The sequence below is a fragment of the Bos grunniens genome, chromosome 7 (assembly GCF_055505025.1).
Source record: "Bos grunniens cultivar Pamir isolate PY7600 chromosome 7, Bosgru_T2T1.0, whole genome shotgun sequence".
In the NCBI taxonomy this organism is placed as follows: domain Eukaryota; kingdom Metazoa; phylum Chordata; class Mammalia; order Artiodactyla; family Bovidae; genus Bos; species Bos grunniens.
The window spans coordinates 18,013,594-18,033,159 of NC_141171.1; the positions used below are offsets into that span (position 1 = coordinate 18,013,594).

The following is a 19,566-nucleotide window of genomic DNA, read 5'->3' on the forward strand; positions in this document are numbered from 1 at the left end:
GCAATAGATATTTGCCAATTAGCATAGAGCTAGTTTCCAGAAAGCTAGGCTTCCCTGGTGGCTCAGAAAGTAAAGTGTCTGCCTGCAGTGCGGGAGACCTGGGTTCGATCCCTGGGTTGGGAAGATCCCCTGGAGAAGGAAATGACAACCCACTCCAGTACTCTTGCCTGGAAAATTCCATGGACTGAGGAGCCTGGTAGGCTACAGTCCATGGGGTTGAGAAGAGTCGGACACGACTGAGAGGCTTCACTTTCACTATAGAGCTAGTTTAATAATTTAAGGATGTGTGTGTGTGTGTGTTTGTTGCTCAGTCCTGTCCAACTCTTTGTGACTCCATGGACTGCAGCCCACCAGGCAAGGATACTGGAGTGGGTTGCCATTTCCTTCTCCAGGGGATATTCCCAACCCAGGGATCGAACCCAGGTCTCCTGCACTGCAGGCAGATTCTTTACTGACTGAGCTACAAATATTTGAGACTTCCCTGATGGCTCAGATGGCAAAGCGTCTGCCTACAATGCGGGAGACCCAGGTTCAATCCCTGGGTTGGGAATATCCTCTGGAGAAGGAAATGGCCTCCCACTCCAGTACTCTTGCCTGGAAAATCCCATGGATGGAGGAGCGTGGTAGGCTACAGTCCATGGGGTCGCAAAGAGTCAGACACGATTGAGCGACTTCACTTCACTTTGATGGCTCAGAAGGTCAAGAATCTGCCTACAATGTGAGAGACCTGGGTTCAGTTCCTGGGTTGGGAAGATCTGGAGAAGGGAATGGAAAACCAGTCTAGAATTCTTGCCTGGAGAATTCTATGGACAGAGGCTACAGTCCATGAGGTCACAGAGTCAAGCATGACTGAGCAACTAACATTTTCACTTTCATGCCTGTATTCATGGTTGTCAGTTCAATGTCAGTTCTGCTCACTCAGAAGGGATGTGGGGAATGGAAGGAACTCTTTGAGAAGGTGTAGAGCTGGGTCAGGCAATGAAATTCATCTTCACTGCCCATCACACACCCTCCTGGCTGTCTAGCACAGGCAAAGCTCTTCCCCTTCCTCCTTACCTCCACCCCTCCTTTTAAGTCCCCATCAAGGTCATCTGCTCTATGGAAACCTCCCTGTCCACCCCAGCCCCAGGAGCCAAGGTCCATCTGGTTTAAATGGGCCAAGGGGCAGATTTCCATGATGGGAAAACTAGGGGGGGTGGGAGAACTGGTCAGGACAGTGGTGTGCTGGCAAATGTTTAACAACCAGCTCTCATGAAGTAGAAAGTTGAGGAACTTCCCTAGTGGTCCAGTGGCTAAAACTCCATGCTCCCAATGCGGTGGGCCCAGGTTCAATCCCTCATCAAGAAACTAGATCTCGCATGCTCAAAGAAAGATCAAAAGATCTTCAAGTGCTGCAACTAAGTCCCAATGCAGCAAAATGAATAAACAAAATTAAAATTTTTAAAAAGGAGAGAATTGAATCTGTATTTATTATAAATTTTATTGGCATAAATGTTTAGCAGGCAACCTCCAGCAATAAAATAAGATACTCCCCACTGCAAATTCCATACAGCCAAAACTGAGTGTCACAGACTGCCTTTCTCGTTTTTTGGTTTTTTTTTTTCCACTTTTGTAACCCAAAGCCAATCTATGCTTGCAGGTGAGAAACAAGCAAATGGAGGTTGATATTTTCCTCTAGACACGGAGATGGAACGAAACAATCAAGATGTGTGTTCACACTTCACTTGCTTTTTGATGATGCTTGGAACTTCTTTGCTAAATCAGATAATGGTTTAACAGCCCTCGATTTTTTTGTGTGCTAGTGACAATATTAACAGTTACAGGCAAAACCCACATAAATGTCATCTACATGGCGAACATGTTTTCCCAGCACTTTTGAGTGTAGGCAATCAACAAACAATACATCAAATCGGACTTGTAAGCTTTGCCGCTTCCCCTAGTGTAAATACCATCACCATGGTCCATTTTAAGTTACTAGTGTGGTGACACTGAACACAGAGCTGGCAAGCAATGTCCTGAGAAACGGAATTACACAGTATTTCCAATGCCAGATACAGTAGAGGTGAACTATCTCAAGGGCATAGAAATAGTATCACGAAAATAACAAAAATCCCATGCCTAAGGCACAGGGCAGTTTGAAGCCTCAAGATAACTCACAATGTCTAGTAAATGTACAGTACATAGCAGTCATAATATATAAAAATATTTTATTATCCAGCATCAGGTACCACCTCACACCCTCCCGTATGTCCCTGTTACACACGGTCACACACAGTCATATTGTAAAGCCAGCATATTAGACCATCAGCTTGGCAAAAGCTGGAGGTTTTGTCTTATCTTGTTCCTGGCTGGATCCCCAACACCTAAAACAGTGCCTGATAAATTTTGCATGAGTGAACAAAGCTCACGCAGCATACATACTTGGACCCTCTCCCACAAGTTAGCCCCGTGAATCCCATGGAGTGGGAAGGAGAGGGATTGGAAATGAGTCTCTATTTCACACATATTAACATAAATAAGGATGGGGAGAGGGTCTATTTTATTTGCTCCTATTTCTCTAGCCCTGTACAGTGCCTGGCATGGAGCAGAAGCTCAATAAATATCAGTTGAATGGATTAATATAATGTACAGTGTCTGAGCTCAGCTCAGAATAAATACCGAGGGACCCAGAGGATCCTGGAGGAAGGGGGTCAGCAGCACTGACCCATGGCCAGCCCAGTGAGGTAGAGGAGCTGGGTCCCATCACCTGGGGCCCCAACGAAAGAAGGGAAGATGCAGTCTTGTTCCAGGAGGTGACACCTAGGCCTGGGGTCACGTGAGCTTTGACAAGGGAAGTCCACTGGGAACTTGGGTGGCCACGCGGAAGAGGCCCCAGACCGTGGCTTCGGCTGAGAGCTGCCAGGAGAGAGGCTCCCGGATCCTGGGGCGCAAGTGGACGCTCAAGCGCTGCCCCGCATCCAGGTGCAGCAAGCTGCTCCGGAAACCAGCTGCTGAGTTCCCCAAGGGTGGGGGTGGCAAGTCCAAGGTCAGGGTTAGGGCGGCCCCGGCTTGGTAAGGCTGCAGGTCCAGGGCCACGGAGACGGAGTCGGAGCCGTTGCGGTTGCCCGCCATCACGCGCTTCAGGGTCAAGTGCAAGAAAACATAGTAGACCCCGGCCTCGGGGACCACCAGCTCTTGGGTGCGCTTGTCGTAGTGCACGCCTGGCGCCAGAGTCACACCTGTCAACCCCCGCTCGCTACGCCACTGCACCGGCCCTTCGGTCAGCTGTGCTGTGGGAGGAGAAGGTGGGGTACACTGAGCAGGTGTGCATAGCTGGTGGGCGGGGAGCATAGCCCTGGGAAACGGGGGGAGCGGCTCTAAGGGAGAGGCAAAAGTGGGGAGGAGTGTGTGAGAAAGATAAGGGAGCTCAGGGAAGGAAAAGCGTCTCGGAGGGAAGTAGGGCTTGAGGAGGGGAAAGAGGGGCTAAGAAGGGAGGAAAATTCGGGGGGAGGGGGAAGAGACTCAGGTGGAGATTGAGGAAGCGGAGGGGAGAGAGGGGGTGTTGGTGGAGGGAGAGAGACTTCCAGAAACCAGGGAGGAGGAGGACATGTAATGCCAGAAAGGATGATGGAGGGGAAAGGGAGCTCCTAGGGATGGGAGGAAGGGGTTTGGAGAGAGAGGGGGCAGGCAGAGACGAGATAGAATGGAGGGACTCGGAGAAGGAGGCAGGACGAGAGGGAGAGGGCGGGGAAGGGAAGCTTGTCAGGAAGGAGCGAAGATCCTAGAGGAAAGCTAACGGGAGAGAGAAAGGGGTGGAGGGTGAAGAAGGAGGGAATTTCAAAGAGAGAGAGGATGGGGTGAAGGTCTTCTTAAAAGAGATGCGAGGAGGTTGCAGGAGAGTCCGGAAGGGGGAGGGAAAGGGCTGGGGGGAAGAGTCCCCAAAAGAGGGAGAGGAAAGGGGGACGGTCTACTGAGGGAGGGTGAGGAGGAGAGTCTGGGAGAGGGAGGGGCAGAGGGAACAGGGAAAGGGTCTCCCTAAGAGAGAGGAGGAGGAGGAGGAGGAGGGTCCCTGAAAGCGGGGAAGGGAAGTGAGTGGGCAACAGGGCTTCCAGAAGTGAGGGAGGGGAAACGGCTGTGGAGGAGGGGTCCGGATCTCCCTGAGTCCAGTAGAGGGAGCCGACCCGGCTGAGATTTGCGCGGATCCAGGCCCAGCCTTAAGGGGGCGGGGGTCTGAGGTGGACACACATGGAGGTCAGAGAAGGAGACCCGGAGAGGGACAGCCGAGGTTCTAAGAGGGTAGGGGGAGCTTTTCAGATAAGGGAGGGAAAGAGGATCAGGTTGGGTCAGAGGGGGGAGGGGGCTTCCCTCTCCCGGAGCTCTCCCACTTAGTGCACCCTCCCCCCCCCCCCCCCCCCGCTCCCCCGGGTCTTTAGGGAGTCACTCACCACCATCGGCCACCACCAGCTGCGCGAACACGCCCTGCTGAGAGAAAGGACAAACGCAAAGTGAATAAAGGTCCTCCTACTCGCAACACGCAGCCCCCTGGAAAGTGGGGTCCCCGGGATCTGCGCAGGCCTTGAGCCTACAGTCTTTATGGTCCCTTCCGTTCGCGTTCCAAAAGAACCACTCCGCGCGCGCACACACACACACACACACACACACACACACGCTGCCCCAGCCCTGGCAAGGAGAGGACCCCGAGGACTTAGGAGGGAAATGAGACAGTCCCTCCAGGGGGCTTGACACTGCAGAGTCTTGAGAGGGAAAGGAGGGTACCCTAAGGGTCCGGGAAAAAACCGAGGTTCTCCCCGAGTTACGAAAGAAAAGGGGAACCCCACGACGATTGCAGTGTCCCTCGGGGTGCGCGTTGGTGAAACGGTCCCCATCTGAAGCCCGGGGTGCAGATGGGGTCTCACGGGGGGTTAGGATTAGAATGGCGCCCCCTTGGAGACCTGGATAAAGAATTGGTGCCCTCAGAAATCCAAGAAGGACGGGGGGTGGGTCTCTCCACCCTCGGGCTGGGACGCAGAAAAGACCTTGCGGGAGGCGGGGACGCGGATGGAGAAGGGGTCCCGGGGCTGGGTACGGGTCTCTCTCGGAGTCCAGATCGGGCAGTATCTCACCTGCGGAGAGTTGGGGAGGCGGGCGTGGGGGTCGGAAGTCTGCTCCAGGCCCACGGGGAGAATCGAGCTGGGCGCTGGACTGGAAACCGGCGAGGCAGGGGTCCCGGGGACGCCCCAGACCCGCACCACGCAGGTGGCGCAGGCAGCGGCAAGCAGCAGCAGTGCGGCGCTCAGAGCCCAGGGCAGCGGGTTGCAGACGCGACCCGGGGGCGCGGGCGACCGCTGGGCCTCGGGGTCCGGGGTGGCGAGGTTGCTGGAGTGCATGGCCGGCTGCGGGCGGCTGCGAGCCGGGTCCAGCGCACGGCCCTTTATAGCTAAGTCTCGCTTTCCGGGGAGTGGCCCGTGGGGATCCCAGCGACCCGCTGGGTAGGTTGGTTCCCGCCCGCCCCGCCCCGTGCGGCCCCGCCCCGCCCCCTCCACCTTCGGTCCAAACTTTCCCCAACTTTCTCTTCCCTGAATCTCCGTCTCCTTTTCTCTCTAGCTCTCCACGCTCTGCTCCATCAAATCCTCTTGACCCCCAGTTCTCTCTCTTGCGTCTCCCTGGTTATCTCTTAGCCTCTCTGCTTCTCTCTCTTGTCTCTTTTCCGGATTTCTTATCCCTCCCTAGCGCTCCTCCCCCCAGCATTGGGGCTCCTCCAGGGCTCCCCTAAACTCAGCACTTCTTCGGAGGAATCAAAGAACAGCCAGGCCTCAGCCCGCTTGTCCTCTGGAGCATAAGTCCTCCCAATGGAACCCCGAGTGCCCTGCTCAGTCCTCTCTCTACTTCCCTCTCTTTTCCCGGGACCCCGGACCTTCCCTGGCCTGCCCCCACCCACCCACCTAGACGCTTCCCGTCTGGGGCTCCCTGGACCCCACAAGCAAAAGGCTGGAGAGTCCAGGTGGAGAAATTCCCCTTGTAGGAAAGGGACAACCTTGAGTGAGGCGGAGGAAACTCAAATTTCCCGTTCGCGCTCTGGTGGTGTCCGCGGGGGCGGGAGGAGGAGCGGAGATGCGACCAGAACTCTGCCTCAAAAGAGGAAGCAATCGTGGATTGACAGATGGCCAGCCCTAGAAAAGCCCTGGGCTCCCAGAGAAGCCCGGCTCTCCCCAGACCAGCAGGGTGGACCTCGCCATCCTTCTTCAGGTCTCACTTCCCCTATAGCGCAAGGGAGAATGGACTCGGGAATTGATCTCACACAGCGGCCCAGGAAATGGGGGGAGGGGTGTTTTGGTTCAACTGAACAAAGATCGGATACCGACCCTGTATTCAACCTTGTATTAAGCCTCTCTGAGGAATTAAAAGGAGAAAACAGTAATGATACTGGCTCTTGTTGACACCTAGGTGTAAAAAGCTTCCGTTTTAATACTAGCGGTTTATAAAAAATTTCTGTGCCCAAACCAGCATCACCTGGGGGACTTGCTAGCTCTGCAAATTCTAGCACCTCAGCCAGACCTATTGACATTCTGGGAACTGAAGCCCTGCAGTCAGTGTCTGAAGGAGCCTTCAAGAACATTCCGACACTTGCCCAAGTTGAAGAACCCACTGCGTTGTACCAAGATTGTTCCTTCGCACCTTCTGTCCCCTATGCCTGGAATGTTCTTTCCCCCAGATCTGCGGTCAGCTGGCCTTCTGAGTAAAGCAGAAGAATTAAGGTCCAGCGCCTACTTTTACTGTCTCCCAAAATCTCACTGCAGCCATAGTTAAGGGACTGTTTTAAAACCTAAACCAAAACTTGTCAGCCATGGGGTGGAATGCCAAATACACATTCCCTAGCAAAATACCACCATCAACCACCGTGTCTCACGCCTCAGTTATTGGTGACCTCCTGCCAACTCCAAAAGAGATGTGGTGGGTGGCAGCTAAAGTAGAAGCATTGGTTGAAAGTAAATTCCCAAAAGAGATACCAGCTCTGCTCCCCAGTAGGGTGGAAACACAGCCATTTTTTTGTTGCTTTTTTTTTTTTCCCCTCTAGACCACGGAAATCTCAACATTTCTGGTGGGAGGAATGCAGTTGATAATAGAAGAATCATGCTAGGATCATGTGTGAATCAAATGTGTGAACTTGAATGCAAGAGTTGAAACTGTCCCACCTTGACCCTCGCCCCCTCGACCCAGCAGCCAGGACCTGAAAGATGGGGATGGTGGGATCTTTTCTCCGAGGAATCTGACCAGCCAGGAAGATAGATACAAAGATTCTGAGGACAAAGAGGCTTCACCAGATACCATCGCTCTGCCAAGAAGCTCACAGGCCACTGGCCATTCTGTTTATTATTAAACCCCACCCCAAGGCAGCTCACAGACAAGGTTTGCCTGAGCTGACGAAAAAGAGGAATTCAGAGAACTCCCAGGCACCATCTCGGACAACCCAAACGAAAGTGTCTCTCTCTCGGGCCCCAGTTACATCACCCCTTGAAATTTCCTTACTAGCAGTTTCCACCACGTGAGATATTCTTGTTCGTTTGTTTACTTGCTCGTGGTTGTTTCCCCCCAAGAAACTGTTAAGTCCCAAAGAGGAATATCTTCACCTGCCTGGTTTCCATGCTACCTCCAGTACCTAGAAAATTATAGGCCTTGATAGTATTTATTGAATAAAGGAATGAATGAAGTATAATAGTTACCAGCATGGATTCTAGAGGTGGAAAAACCTCAGTCCACTGACATTTTGTGTGTTTTCATTTTGAGGCAGCTGGGAAAAGTCAAAAGAAGACTCCTGACAGGTGCAAATCACGTGTGAAATTCAAATTTCAGTGTCCACAAATAAAATTGTATCAGCACACAGCCACGCTCATTCGTTTCCATACAGTCTGTGGTGACTTTTGCAATGTTCCAGCCAAATGGGGTAGTTACAACAGAGATTGTTTGGCCCATGAAGCCCCGAATGTTTACTCTCTCTGGTCTCTCAGTGGAAAATTTGCTGCCCCCGCTCTAACATTCTTGCATTTCAGCCCTCCGGTTTCTTGCTGTGTGGTCTGGGGCAAGCTGTTTCAGCTCTCTGAGCCTCACTTTCCACATCCGCTAAATGGGAATAAGAGTAAATCTCAAAGGGTAGCTGAGAACTTGCTGTGAGCAGTGGCAGGCCCATGGCAAAGGCTCATTCCAGGTGAGCTGGATCACTGAGTTTTCTACAATTCCAATGGCTGGAGTAAAAAAAAACTGAAACTCCAAAAGTCAAAGTCACAGTCAAGGACTTCCAGTGACTTCTGAATTAAGGGACTTAGAATTCTGTACACCCCCTCCAGGGTGGGGGAACAAGGCCTGGCAGCCTGGGGAAGGCGCAGGCCGCAGCCAGGGAACGCCATGACGCATTGTTGTGGTCGGCACATCTGATATAAACAGCCCCGCCCACCATGGAGCTCTCAGCATCAGTTGCCTAGCACCACATGGTTCAGTAGTCACACCTCTGTGCTCAACTGTCTCCCCAGGAGAGAGTGGGCCCTGGTTTCCCTCCCCTCTAGGGGAAGGACCTGAATTCTCTCACCATTGCCATTCCAGGGCTCAAGGGAGGGACTGGGCAGGAAGTAGTTGGAGGGGGGAGAACCCCTCTCCCCTCTCAGAGGCCCAGCAAACAGGCACCTCCTCCAGGAAGTATGCCTTGATTTTTCCTAGCCAAACTCACCTCCTTATGAGTTCCTGCCTGCCCGCCACCCTGAATGAAGTCCATTGGCCTGGATCCTTCGTGTCCCCATAGGCAAAGCCTGAAAGAGATCTTTAGTGATTACTGGGTAAGTGCACAGTGAGAGAGCATGGGACCCAGTAGGGGGCTGTAAACCAAGAAAAGAAGAAAAATGAGAAGAAAATAATTGAGTGAGATTGGTTTTGAGCTGAGGGAGTGTCCACACGTGTTGAAGGAGGAAATTGAAACTGAGAGAAGAATCATGTTCTCCAGATTAAGTCTCTGGAAAAGCTGGGTCCGAGTCTCCTTGGCCCTGGGGAAGCCGGGGAAACACAGATCCGGCATGTGAATGCACTTGCCATATTGTGTAAACATGACAAGGCATGATGGTGCCATTAGACTTTGTGGAGTTGGGGTGCCCTTACCCAGCTACTGTTGAACTGTGTTGTGTTTCCAACGTAATGAGTGTTCAGGATAAGGAAAGTGGGAGTGAGGGGATGTACCTACCAGTGTGTTTCTAGTTGAGGAACAACAATGGCACATGATCCCATCTCTGAGCCTTGCTTTTCACACCAGCTCCAGGAGTTGGTGATGGACAGGGAGCCTGGTGTGCTGCAGTCCATGGTGTCACAAAGAGTCGGACACGACTGAGCGATTGAACTGAACTGAACTGAACTGAAATGGGAATAAGAGAAGGTCTCAACGCATAGCTAGCTTTAAATCCCAGTTCTGTCTCAAAGCAAATGCCTTCACCTCTCTGCCTCAAGGTTCCCATCAGGGAAGTATAGCTAATACAGGGACCACCTCCTGGGATTACTGTCCCGAATCAGAAGCCAGAATGGCACCTGGCATTCAGCAAGTGCTCTCCGGCACGATTGAGGCTGATGGTCTGGTGCCTCTGTAACTTGTAGGTGGGGATTTGATCCTGTAGATGAAGCAGCAGAGTCCAGAAACGAGTGCAGATGTCTGGGCCAAAAGAGAGGCAGGAAGAATTCAGAATGGAAATAGTCAAAAGTGTCATCGAAATGGTCAGATTATCACTCATAGAATCAGTTCAGTAATAAGCCATGGGGGAGGTTGAGTCATCTATTTGGGGCTCGATAGAGATCTCTAAGGGCTAAGAAAACAAAGAATGCGGATTTGGTTTCAGAGCAAAGACACATTTGCATAGCACATATCTAGAAGGTTTATAAGAAGCTTAGTGGGGGGCTTCCCTGTTAAGACTCCGCACTCCTAATGCAGGGGGCCTGGATTCGATCCCTGGTCAGGAAACTAGATCCCACATGCTGCAACTAAGACCCAGGGTGGCCCAATAAATAAGTAAATTAAAAAAAAAAAAAAAAAGGAAGGAAGCTAGAGGTATTCAGGAGAATTATCTGAAAAAGAGATCATGAACCTTCCACTGTATAAGCTTCTGCCCACTTACATTTTCCACGTTTGCTTTGTCTTGGTTTGTGTGTGTGTGTTACGTACAGAATCGTGGTCAAGTATGAGTACATAGAGAAAGAAACCAGTGGCCACACACAGGCCACACACACACAAATTTTAAGAGAAAAAATAAAAAAGAGAGAAAGACCCGAGCTATTTGGAGGAAGGGAAAATTTTCACACCAGTGACATCAAAGGTAGGAAATGGTGTTTCCCTGCTAATGGCAGTGGACGAACATAGGGATGGGGAAGACCCAAGCATACCAGGGCAGGCCCGGGGTACCCCTCAGAGGGCCCGGTCCCTGAGAAGCCAGCTCACTCTGCTGGGAAGCAAGCCAGCCTGGTCTCAGGAAGGAGGCCCCAGCACGGCTAACACCTGGAAGGGACTCTCCAACTGGCCCAGAAAGGCAGCCACCAGACAGACACTTGTGTACAAAAGACATCCCGATTCAGGCAGTACACAATTACAAACAAAGACACAAACACACCACACATACACACACTGAGACACGTAATCACAGATACACAAAAGTAGCCCCCAAAGCTAGCCACAGATGCACAGAGACACACAACGGATACATATTCAGAGCATAAACACCCCAGAATATAAGAATACACAATACCACAATCACATGTATACCAAAACAGTGGTGGGGATACACCATACAGGCATACACACAGTCACACACTAAGACATGCCCAGACACACAATACTAGACACACAGCTGTCCAAGCTAGCCACAAGAGCACAAAAGGACAGATTCATGCCCAGAGTCACGCATACCCACTAACATACAGCCTGAAAGAGTCTTGAAGGCTCTGAGATATGCATTCAAAGACACACAGTATCAGATGCCCAAAGACCACCAAAGGCACTTAAGTCACACACTGACTGACACAGGCTGACCTGGAAAGACTGGAAAAGACACAAATACAAGGGAGCACAACCAAGGAAACCCAGGTCCCGCCCCCAGGGAAGATCCAGGGTCTCTGAGCCACCAAAGATCCACCCCCCAGGCTCTCCTTCTGGGGGCGTATCACTCACTCCCTCCCTTAAGGAAACTCTGGGTCCCTTTCCTTGGCAGTGTGGGCCGCGGGCGACCCCTGGTGGACCCGGCGCCTCGGTCCAGGGCTTCACGGAATGGGCGGGTGGGAGGAGGGTGTCTAGGCTGAAAGGATGAAAAGATGCTTCGGCGTCTACTGAAACACTCGGAGAAAGGAGCGTGGCCACAGGGAAAGGGAGACACCGGAGCCCGGCTGGAACGGGACCAGACAGGGTCTTGGACGCGGGAACAGGGCGTAAGAAGGAGTGGGACTGAAGACCCTCACCCATCCCCACTCGGTGCAACCCCGGGTCCCCGCGAGGACGGTGCTCCAGGGACAGTAAAGACAGGGTAAGCCCGGAGGCGAATTCCCATTGGTCCGCGGCGGACCAATGAGGAGCGGCGAGGACTCCCGGCGTGGCGAAGAGGGACAGGGCAGCCGTTGATAGAGATGGAAGGGTCCTGCCTGCCCAAACAGGCTCTCAGCCGGAGAATGACCACCAGGGAATCGCCCAAGGTCTGCAATCGCCAGCACGGAGACGTTTCTCCCAGGAGGACTCTCGTCAACTCCGATATGCCTTTTACCCGCGGGACCCTGAGAAAGGTGGGCTTGCCCCTCGCAGAGCTGCCCCAGTCTCCCAAGCCCTGCCCAATCCCAAACCCCACCACTACCCCGTCATACTCCGTAAGCCCTTTCCACTTCCCTTTCTCCCAAGCCCTGCCCACTCATAAGCCCCTCCCACTTCCCTGTCATTCTCCCTAGGCCCCGCCCACTTCCTAGCCACTATTGTCCCAAGCCCTGCCCAGCCTCCAGTCCGCCCACTTTCCCGTAAGCTCCGCCCACATTTCAGACCAACTTCTGAGGCCTTGCCCACTCTCCTGGCCCACTCACTTTTCTACTTTTCTCGGGCTAGGACTGCCTCTCCCCAGGCTCCGCCCTTTTATTGTCTCCCTAGCCTGACTTTCCTGGAGACTCCAGTCTCTTGAGTATTTTGTCCTGGGCAATGGCACCCCACTCCAGTACTCTTGCCTGAAAAATCCCATGGATGGAGGAGCCTGGTAGGCTGCAGTCCATGGGGTCGCTAAGAGTCAGACATGATTGAGCGACTTCACTTTCACTTTTCACTTTCATGCATTGGAGAAGGAAATGGCAACCCACTCCAGTGTTCTTGCCTGGAGAATCCCAAGGATGGGGGAGCCTGGTGGGCTTCCGTCTATGGGGTCGCACAGTCGGACATGACTGAAGCGACTTAGCAGCAGCAGCAACACTTTTCCAGAACTCTCTGCCCCATCCCCAGTCCTAGTCTAACTTTCCTGGAGTCCTCTGGTCTCTGAGCATTTTGTCTGAGCACTTAAACCCCACCCACTTTGTTCCTCTCCACCTTCTTCCAGACCCCACTCAAACTTTCAAGACCTTACCCCAAAATCAGTCAAGTCCCTGAATGGGATGGGGCTCCCAACTAATGGAGTCAGGGAGGCCTCAGTTTCCTCCGACCCTCAGGCCGTCCTCAGGAAGGTGCCACCCCCTTGGCCATTCTGGGGGTTGCCCCGCCTCCTTGGCCATCTAATTACTGGCCTGCAACGGGACCCCTCCCTGCCCACCTTGATCTTCACCATTCAAACCAGCCTCTCCCCCACTATGACCAGATCGCCTCTTGAGCTCTAATTCCAGTCCGGGTGGGCATGCCAACCCCTTCGTTCCCCACAGGCAATCAACTTACCACATAACATCTTGGCCTTGCCTGAGTTGGTGGTCCGATACCAGTGCCTGTGGCCTGGAGACCCACGCAGGACACCCCTGTTCCATCCGCTGCCACACTCCTGGACTGCCAAGCTGTTGGTGGCTTTGGACTTATTCTGTCTGATGCTGGGTGAGCCCCCTCCCTACCGTCCTTGAGCCCCTGCCCTACGTGGACACCCAAGAAGCCTTGGAGGGAGTTTGTCTTCCTGGTTTGCTAGGCCTGGGGCTGGCTGCCTGCCCTAATGTGTGTACTTGGGACATTCGTGTCATCAGCATATTTCTGGGATGTCTGGGTCAATGAGACTCTGCGTGAAGGGAGCAGAAAGGGACTCTCCACAAGAATGGATTTTGTGTGCTTACCTGTCATCCTGGATCTGGATGCTGGGGTCAGCGTCCAGCTGCTCATCTTTTTGTTTCAGTCTTGCATATGACTTTATGTGCTGTAAGTCTCCTTGAGTTGTGTATCTGGGTCTGTCTATGTGTCTGTGGTAGGAGGTATGTTTTACTATATATATCTCTGTGTACGTTTTGACTAGGGGTATGTTGTGTGCAAGCCCCTGGGTCTATCTGTATGTCTGGGGCTGGTCTGTGTTGCACTCATATCCATGTGAATGTATAATTCTGTGTGTGTGTGCACATGTGAGCGTGTATGCGTGTGTCCCTTTGGGTCCCCGAGTTGCATATTGTATTGTGTTGCCTGCTGTATTGGCTTGGTGGGCGGGGGGCGGTTCATTGTGGGTGACTTTTTTGCATGCACTTCATCTATGGGAGCCCGTGACTATGCATCTGGGGTGGTGGTCCATCCAATGGTATTTGTGTAGCCAGCGTTGTGTCTGGGTCTATATGGGCCTATGTGTATTGTGGGTATACTGTTATATGTCTGTGTATGTACATCGGAATCTGGGTGTCTGGGTCAGACTGTGTGGTTGTATAATTGTGTGTGTCAGATTCTGGGTGTGTGGGTACCCATGTGGCCTGAGCTTGCTTGGGGTCCAGATGTGTGGCTGGCATAGACCAATACCCTCAACTCCCCAGTGGGTAGAACTAGTGACCAAAGCTCCTTTGCTGGGATGCGGAGGCCAGGCTGGGACACTAGCTTGGCCCTTCCAGCCCAGCGAGGGAGCTGGGGATGGTGAGAGGTTGGGTTCCAGCTGCCACTAGGCTTCAGCGGATGAGAGTCAAGACGGGGAGGGAGGCCTGGTATAGGCTTGTAGAATGAGCAGGCCTACACCAGCTGGAGACAGGCCCCCTGGTCTGCCTGCCTTCAGGATAGTAGTGTCAGGTGAGGGGCCCCAGAGGCTGCTCACACACAACTTTGCTACCATTTTCTCCCAGCTCGATCAGCCACAGAACCATCCACATAGGCATGAAACACACATAGATACCACACACAGCCACACACACCAACACAACCCACACATCCATGGATACAATGTATAATCTCTTTTTTTTTCTCTCTCTCTCACAGACATGTACTCATGAGCACCACAAACACCTATTCACACCACATACACATGACATAGACATAGCTATCCATCAGCACACATACACATTCGTACACAAACACATGCGGAGCCACAGTCATACACGTGTACCTGCACACAAGAGGACACACACACATATGGAAAGAGTGAGCCCTTCCACCCTTATCCCTTCCATCATTATCCTTACCCCTTACCCACCTCATTCCCAAGACCCCAGCTGTGAATGGGTCCCTGGGGCTCTGGCCTCCTGGCCAGACTGTCCTCCCCACCCATGTCCCCATGTCCAGGCTGTGGAGATGCTGGGAGGACAGACTGGCCAGAAGGCCTAAGGAGAGTCAACCTCAGGTGACCCGTCTATGAGTGGGGTCATCTCCACCCCCTGCAGTCAGCCTCCCCATTGTGCTGAGTGAGACCGGTTTGCTGGAACCCCACATCCAGGGCTTCTTTTGCAATGACACCACCATCCAATACCCCCGGATGGCCCATTACATCATCGAAGACTCGGCACTCATAAAGATGGGCTTCTTCATCTCCATCTTCACGGTAAGAGGCTGGCCACTTCACCTCAGGCTGTGGTGACACGCTATGAGCGAGTTCACCCCTTTTTCTGGCAAAATGGGAACCCCCCAGGATTACAGATCTAAAGCAGGAGTAAATACCACCTCTTTTTCCTACTGAAATGGGACATTTCACTGCTCAATGGCATAAAACCCCTTTCCTTGAGGACAAAGTAAGCCCCCACTTTTGACTTAGTATAGGGGAAAGAACCCCCTCTCTGCCTTAGGCATGGAACAGGAAGTTCAGCCCCACCTCCCCCCAGTAGACTGGGAAGCCCCAACCCTTTATGCAGAAGGCAGGAAGCAGCCCTGCCCCCTGGGAAGGTGGGAAACCTCCTCCTCTCAAACATGGAACATCCTGCTTCTTCCTCCTGGTGACAGGGGATGTTCCACAATTTTCCAGCATTTGGGTGGAAGCCTATCCTCATTTCCTGGTATAACAGGAAGTCCTGCCCTTTTTAGATATGGGACAGAAAATCCTGCCTATGTCTGACATAAACTAGGGAGATGTCCCACCTCTTCTCCTGGTGTAACAGGAAGTCCCACTCCTTTTAGCTATAGGACAGGAAATCCTACCTATGTCTGACATAAGCTAGAGCCATGCCCTGCCTCTTTTCCTGATATATCGAAATCCTACCCCTTTCAGATATGGGACCCCCCCCTTTCCCTGGTGGTAATGGGAAGCCATATTCCTTGGCTTAGGAGTCTTCCCATTTCAGACACAGGGGTGGGAGAAATCACCCATTTGTGTGTGTGTGTGTGATGGAATGAGAAGACCCACACTTTCGGCTGGTTTAGTGGGAAACAACAGCCTCCCTTCCATATGCGATAAAGCGTGGAGGATTTCCTTCCCTGCTTGCACCCCCTGCCCTCAGCAGTGACCCCCTCACCCATCCACTTTGGCCCCACAGATCAGCCTGGGAGAGCTGATTCGGGTCAGGGGCCTGCAGCTAAGCTCGCCAGCCTTCATGAGCAGTGCTTACATGGCCATGATCTACAAGCAGCTGCGCGCCTTCATCTTTGGCGGCCTGGCCAGCTTCTCCCTGACCAGCATCGCCAAGATGACCACAGGTCAACTGCGGCCCCACTTCCTGGCCACATGCCTGCCGGATCCAACCTCCTTCAACTGTGAGAATGGCTACATCACCAACTACAGCTGCACAGGGCATCCTGAAGATGTCCTCGATGCCAGGCGAGTGGGTGGGCAGAGAGGGGAACCCAGGAGGTGTCCCCACCCCACCCCACTCCACTCCACCCCCAGCTGATATCCATGCTCCCCCTGCCCATCCCCCAGGATGTCCTTCTATTCTGAGAACGCCTCCTTGGGGATGTACTGCATGGTGTATCTGGTGGTGAGTGTTGGTGGGAGGTGAGCTGCACACACAGCAAGGCCAGAAAATGCTCCATTGTTCCCCCCACCCCCACCATCCCATGGTCGGTGCCCACAGTGCCAGGCACAGCTCCCACAGAGCTTGTGTGTTCCCCCAGAGTCAGGAGGGCAAGAGTGGGGTGGGCCCATCTCCTCTTAAGATTCATTCAGCGTCCTGGTCCCAGAATAGCAACTTGCAGAACCCTCTGTCCCCCCGGCCCCTGCCCCTGCAGCTGGAGAGGGCTCATGCCAGGCTGGGTCTGTGCCCAGGACTGGGCTCCACCAAGGACAGCAGGAAGGGAAATCACCCAAGACCCAGCTGAGGTGAAGATCTAAGATTTAGGTAATAAAATGGCAGGAAGGGAAGTGGGGGGGGCAGGGGGAGTTGCCTCTGGGAAGGAGCCAACAACCCAGGGGCATAGGCTTGGATGGCAGAAGCAGATTAGAGCCAGCCCAAAGCACCGAAGCTTGGTGGTGGGCAGACACAACGACACAGAAGCTCCAGCCACCGGGGCACATGACGGTCACACAGCTGCCTTTACACCACCAATGTTTTCTCCCTGAAGGACAGTGGGTTCAGCGGCCACCTCCCCCAAACCATCCCTGCCCCTTTGTATTTTAAGACAAAGTAATTACAGCTTCCTGTAGTGATAAAAGCGCAGGGTTTTGGAGGTGGAATGTACCCGCTCTGTTTCCAGCCTCAACTTTGTGTGACACTACGTGAGACCTTGAACCTCGGTTTCCTCATCTGTATGGAAATAGCACTTGCCTCCTAGGGTTGTGGTTTCATGAGTTAACACATAGATGAACTGATACCCTCAAAGGACTCAGAACAGGATCTGGCCTAAAGGTCACTATTAATCATTAATAACAAGCAAAACAGACTCCCTTCGTTCCCGGGATGGGGCGGTGGTTGGGGGACTGGGTACACGCCAACATGCCAACATGCACAGACAGACCACACACAACTCAGAGGCCGGCCGTGGTCTGATTTTTGGATGGAGTGGACAACTTTGTGAACAGAATATTCTGGATCTCGGGGAATTCCCCCACCTCTTAAGCGTCCCTCAAGTGCCCACAGTTGATCTCTCCCTGAAACACACAAGCACCACTGTCCTGTTCTTGCTCATCTCAAGGAAGTAAATTTCACCTGATGGGATTTTTTTTTTTTTTTTCTGTTTTCCATTTCAAAATCAAGAACCCAAACTCGGCTCCTTGAAGGTTTGCCAATGAGGCCAACCTGCTCCGATTGGAGACCTGATGCAGGAAGTGGCAGTGCCCACTCACAGCATGAGCCTACCCGGAGGGTCTCACCTGACTCTTAGGAAATCATTCACCAACTAACAACTCTCCCAACGCTAGCATGTAGCTAAGAGCACATAGCTCTGTTACAGTCATGGACACAGCCTCTACCCTCTTTAGAAGCTGAAATACATTTCCATACAAAACTGGCAGGTTCAGACAGAAAACACGGGTGGGCACAAAAATGCAGCCCTGGGGTGTAGTCCCTCTGATTACCCTCTCCAAGGGTTTCAAGGCACTGCCACCCGCCTTCCAGCTCTACATACAGGCCGGTTCCTGGGGACAGAAAATCTGGCTCTTACGGCCCACCATCCAGCTTCTTTTCTTGTCCCTGGCTCTGCTGACTGGCTACATCCGGGTCTTGGACCACTGGCACCACCCCTACGATGCTTTCTTCGGCTTCTTGCAGGGAGCTTTGACGGCTTTCTGGGTGGTAAGTGATGCCGTGGGACACCTGGGTACAGGGAGGGTCTGCTTGTCTGGGAGCCCTTGGGTATGCCCGGCACTCCTCACCTCCCAGGACGGGAGTGCAGGAGAGGCCAGACTGGAGTGGGAGAATGGCCATGGAGTGAAGGTGATGTCAGCCCACCACAACCTCTCTTGGCTTCATCCCTGCAGGTTTTCTACATCGCAGGCAATGCCAAGTCCCAGAGCCACCTATGCTCTGTGTGCCACGTTCCTCCCCACTTCCCCTCTCTGTATTCCTCCCCTGAGGACCCTCAGGGAACCCAAGGCATGCCCTGATGCAGAGATAGACAGAGGGCACACTCTGCTTTCCAGGGCCTGTGCTCCCCAGTGGGGCTGTCCCTCCCCCAGGTGGGCTAGTCCAGGAAGCCCCACCTGTTTGGAGCTCAGTCCTGACCCCAGATCAGCCCTGCCCTGGAGGGGTGACACAGGAAGTTCCATTTTCCTGGGGCTGAACCCCAAATTAGCCCCTCCCAGCAGGGCCACTTCCACTTTATGTTTTTATGTTTTCTTGCTATATTAAAGAGTGAAATGCCAACACCAGGTTTATGAATTCTTGAGAGACATTAACATGGATTGATAGACTTTGTATATCAATCCGGGAACCACATCCCAGGGATCAATTATAACAACGTCTGATAATCTCGAAAGTCTCAGTCAGGTTTCTCGACTTTGGTTATTGCTGTTGGTTTTCAGGGCCAGATAATTCTTTGCTGCAGGGGCCATTTCAGTGCACTGGAGGCCAGTGAGCAGCCTCCATAGACTCCACCCACTGGGTGCCAATCACAACCCCAGGTTGTAATGGAGGGGGGTAACCTCCAGCTGAGAATTTCTGGGTTAGGGGATTCTGTGGAGCCATCCCAAGAGACTGTGCTCCATAATTATCTGACCTACTGAAGGATGCTACACACATTTAAATAACAGAGGAAGTAATTCACTGATCCTGGGGTGGGGGCAGGGGTCACCCTTATTTGTATGATCTGATCCATCAGGAATTTATTTTGATGTCTTCTTGTTATCGTGTTAGTCGTTCAGTCACGACTGATTCTTTGCGACCCCATGTACTGTAGCCTGCCAGGCTCCTCTGCTCCTTTGAAAATTCCTTGCCTGGAATTTTCCAGGCAAGAATACTGGAGTGGCTTGTCCTTTCCTTCTCCAGGGGATCTTCCCTAACCAGAGATCAAACCCAGGTCTCCTGCAGTGCTCTGGTGTCTAGTGTGAACCTAAAGATCCAACTCAATTTTGTTTTTTCTCAAATAATTAACACAGGATTTCTTAGCCTTGAACAGCAGTCCCCAACCTTTTTGGCATCAGGGACTGGTTTCGTAGAAGACAATTTTTCCATGGACCAGGGCGGGTCGGGGGAAGGTTTGGGGACCATTCAAGCACGTTACATTTCTTGTCCACTTTATTTCTATTACATCAGCTCCACCTCAGATCATCAGGCATTAGACCCTGGGGGTTGGGAATTGATCCCTGGCCT

The 19,566-nt window shown here is 52.6% G+C and overlaps 2 protein-coding genes across 5 annotated transcripts; one reads left to right on the forward strand and one right to left on the reverse strand.

Moving 5' to 3' along the window:
* Positions 1-1,462: 1,462 nt before the first annotated feature.
* Positions 1,463-10,635, reverse strand: TNFSF9 (TNF superfamily member 9). 4 transcript variants are annotated; one of them, XM_086409783.1, is made up of 5 exons: positions 9,541-10,635; positions 9,203-9,370; positions 8,699-8,777; positions 4,425-4,461; positions 1,463-3,269 (listed from the first exon to the last, which is right to left on the reverse strand). In XM_086409783.1, the coding sequence occupies exons 1-5, from the start codon at positions 9,738-9,740 to the stop codon at positions 2,812-2,814; spliced, it is 942 nt and encodes a 313-aa protein (XP_086265909.1). In that variant the 5' UTR covers positions 9,741-10,635; the 3' UTR covers positions 1,463-2,811. The 4 variants fall into 4 exon arrangements, with proteins under 4 accessions (XP_086265909.1, XP_086265912.1, XP_086265911.1 ...); XM_086409786.1 differs by lacking the exon at positions 9,541-10,635 and having other exon boundaries at positions 9,203-9,456; XM_086409785.1 differs by lacking the exons at positions 8,699-8,777; positions 9,203-9,370; positions 9,541-10,635 and adding an exon at positions 5,103-5,482 and having other exon boundaries at positions 4,425-4,458.
* LOC147368719 (uncharacterized) lies at positions 8,733-18,621 on the forward strand. Its single transcript, XM_086409789.1, has 7 exons — positions 8,733-8,804; positions 11,644-11,769; positions 12,874-13,036; positions 14,776-14,933; positions 15,859-16,139; positions 16,242-16,299; positions 17,875-18,621. The coding sequence occupies exons 1-7, from the start codon at positions 8,733-8,735 to the stop codon at positions 18,604-18,606; spliced, it is 1,590 nt and encodes a 529-aa protein (XP_086265915.1). The 3' UTR covers positions 18,607-18,621.
* The last annotated feature ends 945 nt before the right edge of the window (positions 18,622-19,566 follow it).

What these genes read in the sequence shown, in the direction of transcription:
- LOC147368719 (XM_086409789.1), top strand. Translation starts at nt 8,733, where the DNA reads ATGAAGTCCATTGGCCTGGATCCTTCGTGTCCCCATAGGCAAAGCCTG. An exon ending in CTTATTCTGTCTGATGCTGG is followed by an intron (nt 13,037 to 14,775) that starts GTGAGCCCCCTC and finishes CACCCCCTGCAG; the next exon opens with TCAGCCTCCCCATTGTGCTG. An exon ending in GAAGATGTCCTCGATGCCAG is followed by an intron (nt 16,140 to 16,241) that starts GCGAGTGGGTGG and finishes CCCATCCCCCAG; the next exon opens with GATGTCCTTCTATTCTGAGA.
- TNFSF9 (XM_086409783.1), bottom strand. Translation starts at nt 9,740, where the DNA reads ATGAGTGATAATCTGACCATTTCGATGACACTTTTGACTATTTCCATT. An exon ending in CCTCAACTAGAAACACACTG is followed by an intron (nt 8,778 to 9,202) that starts GTAGGTACATCC and finishes GATCTCTTTCAG; the next exon opens with GCTTTGCCTATGGGGACACG. An exon ending in AGGCAGGAACTCATAAGGAG is followed by an intron (nt 4,462 to 8,698) that starts GTGAGTTTGGCT and finishes CCTTTCTCTCAG; the next exon opens with CAGGGCGTGTTCGCGCAGCT.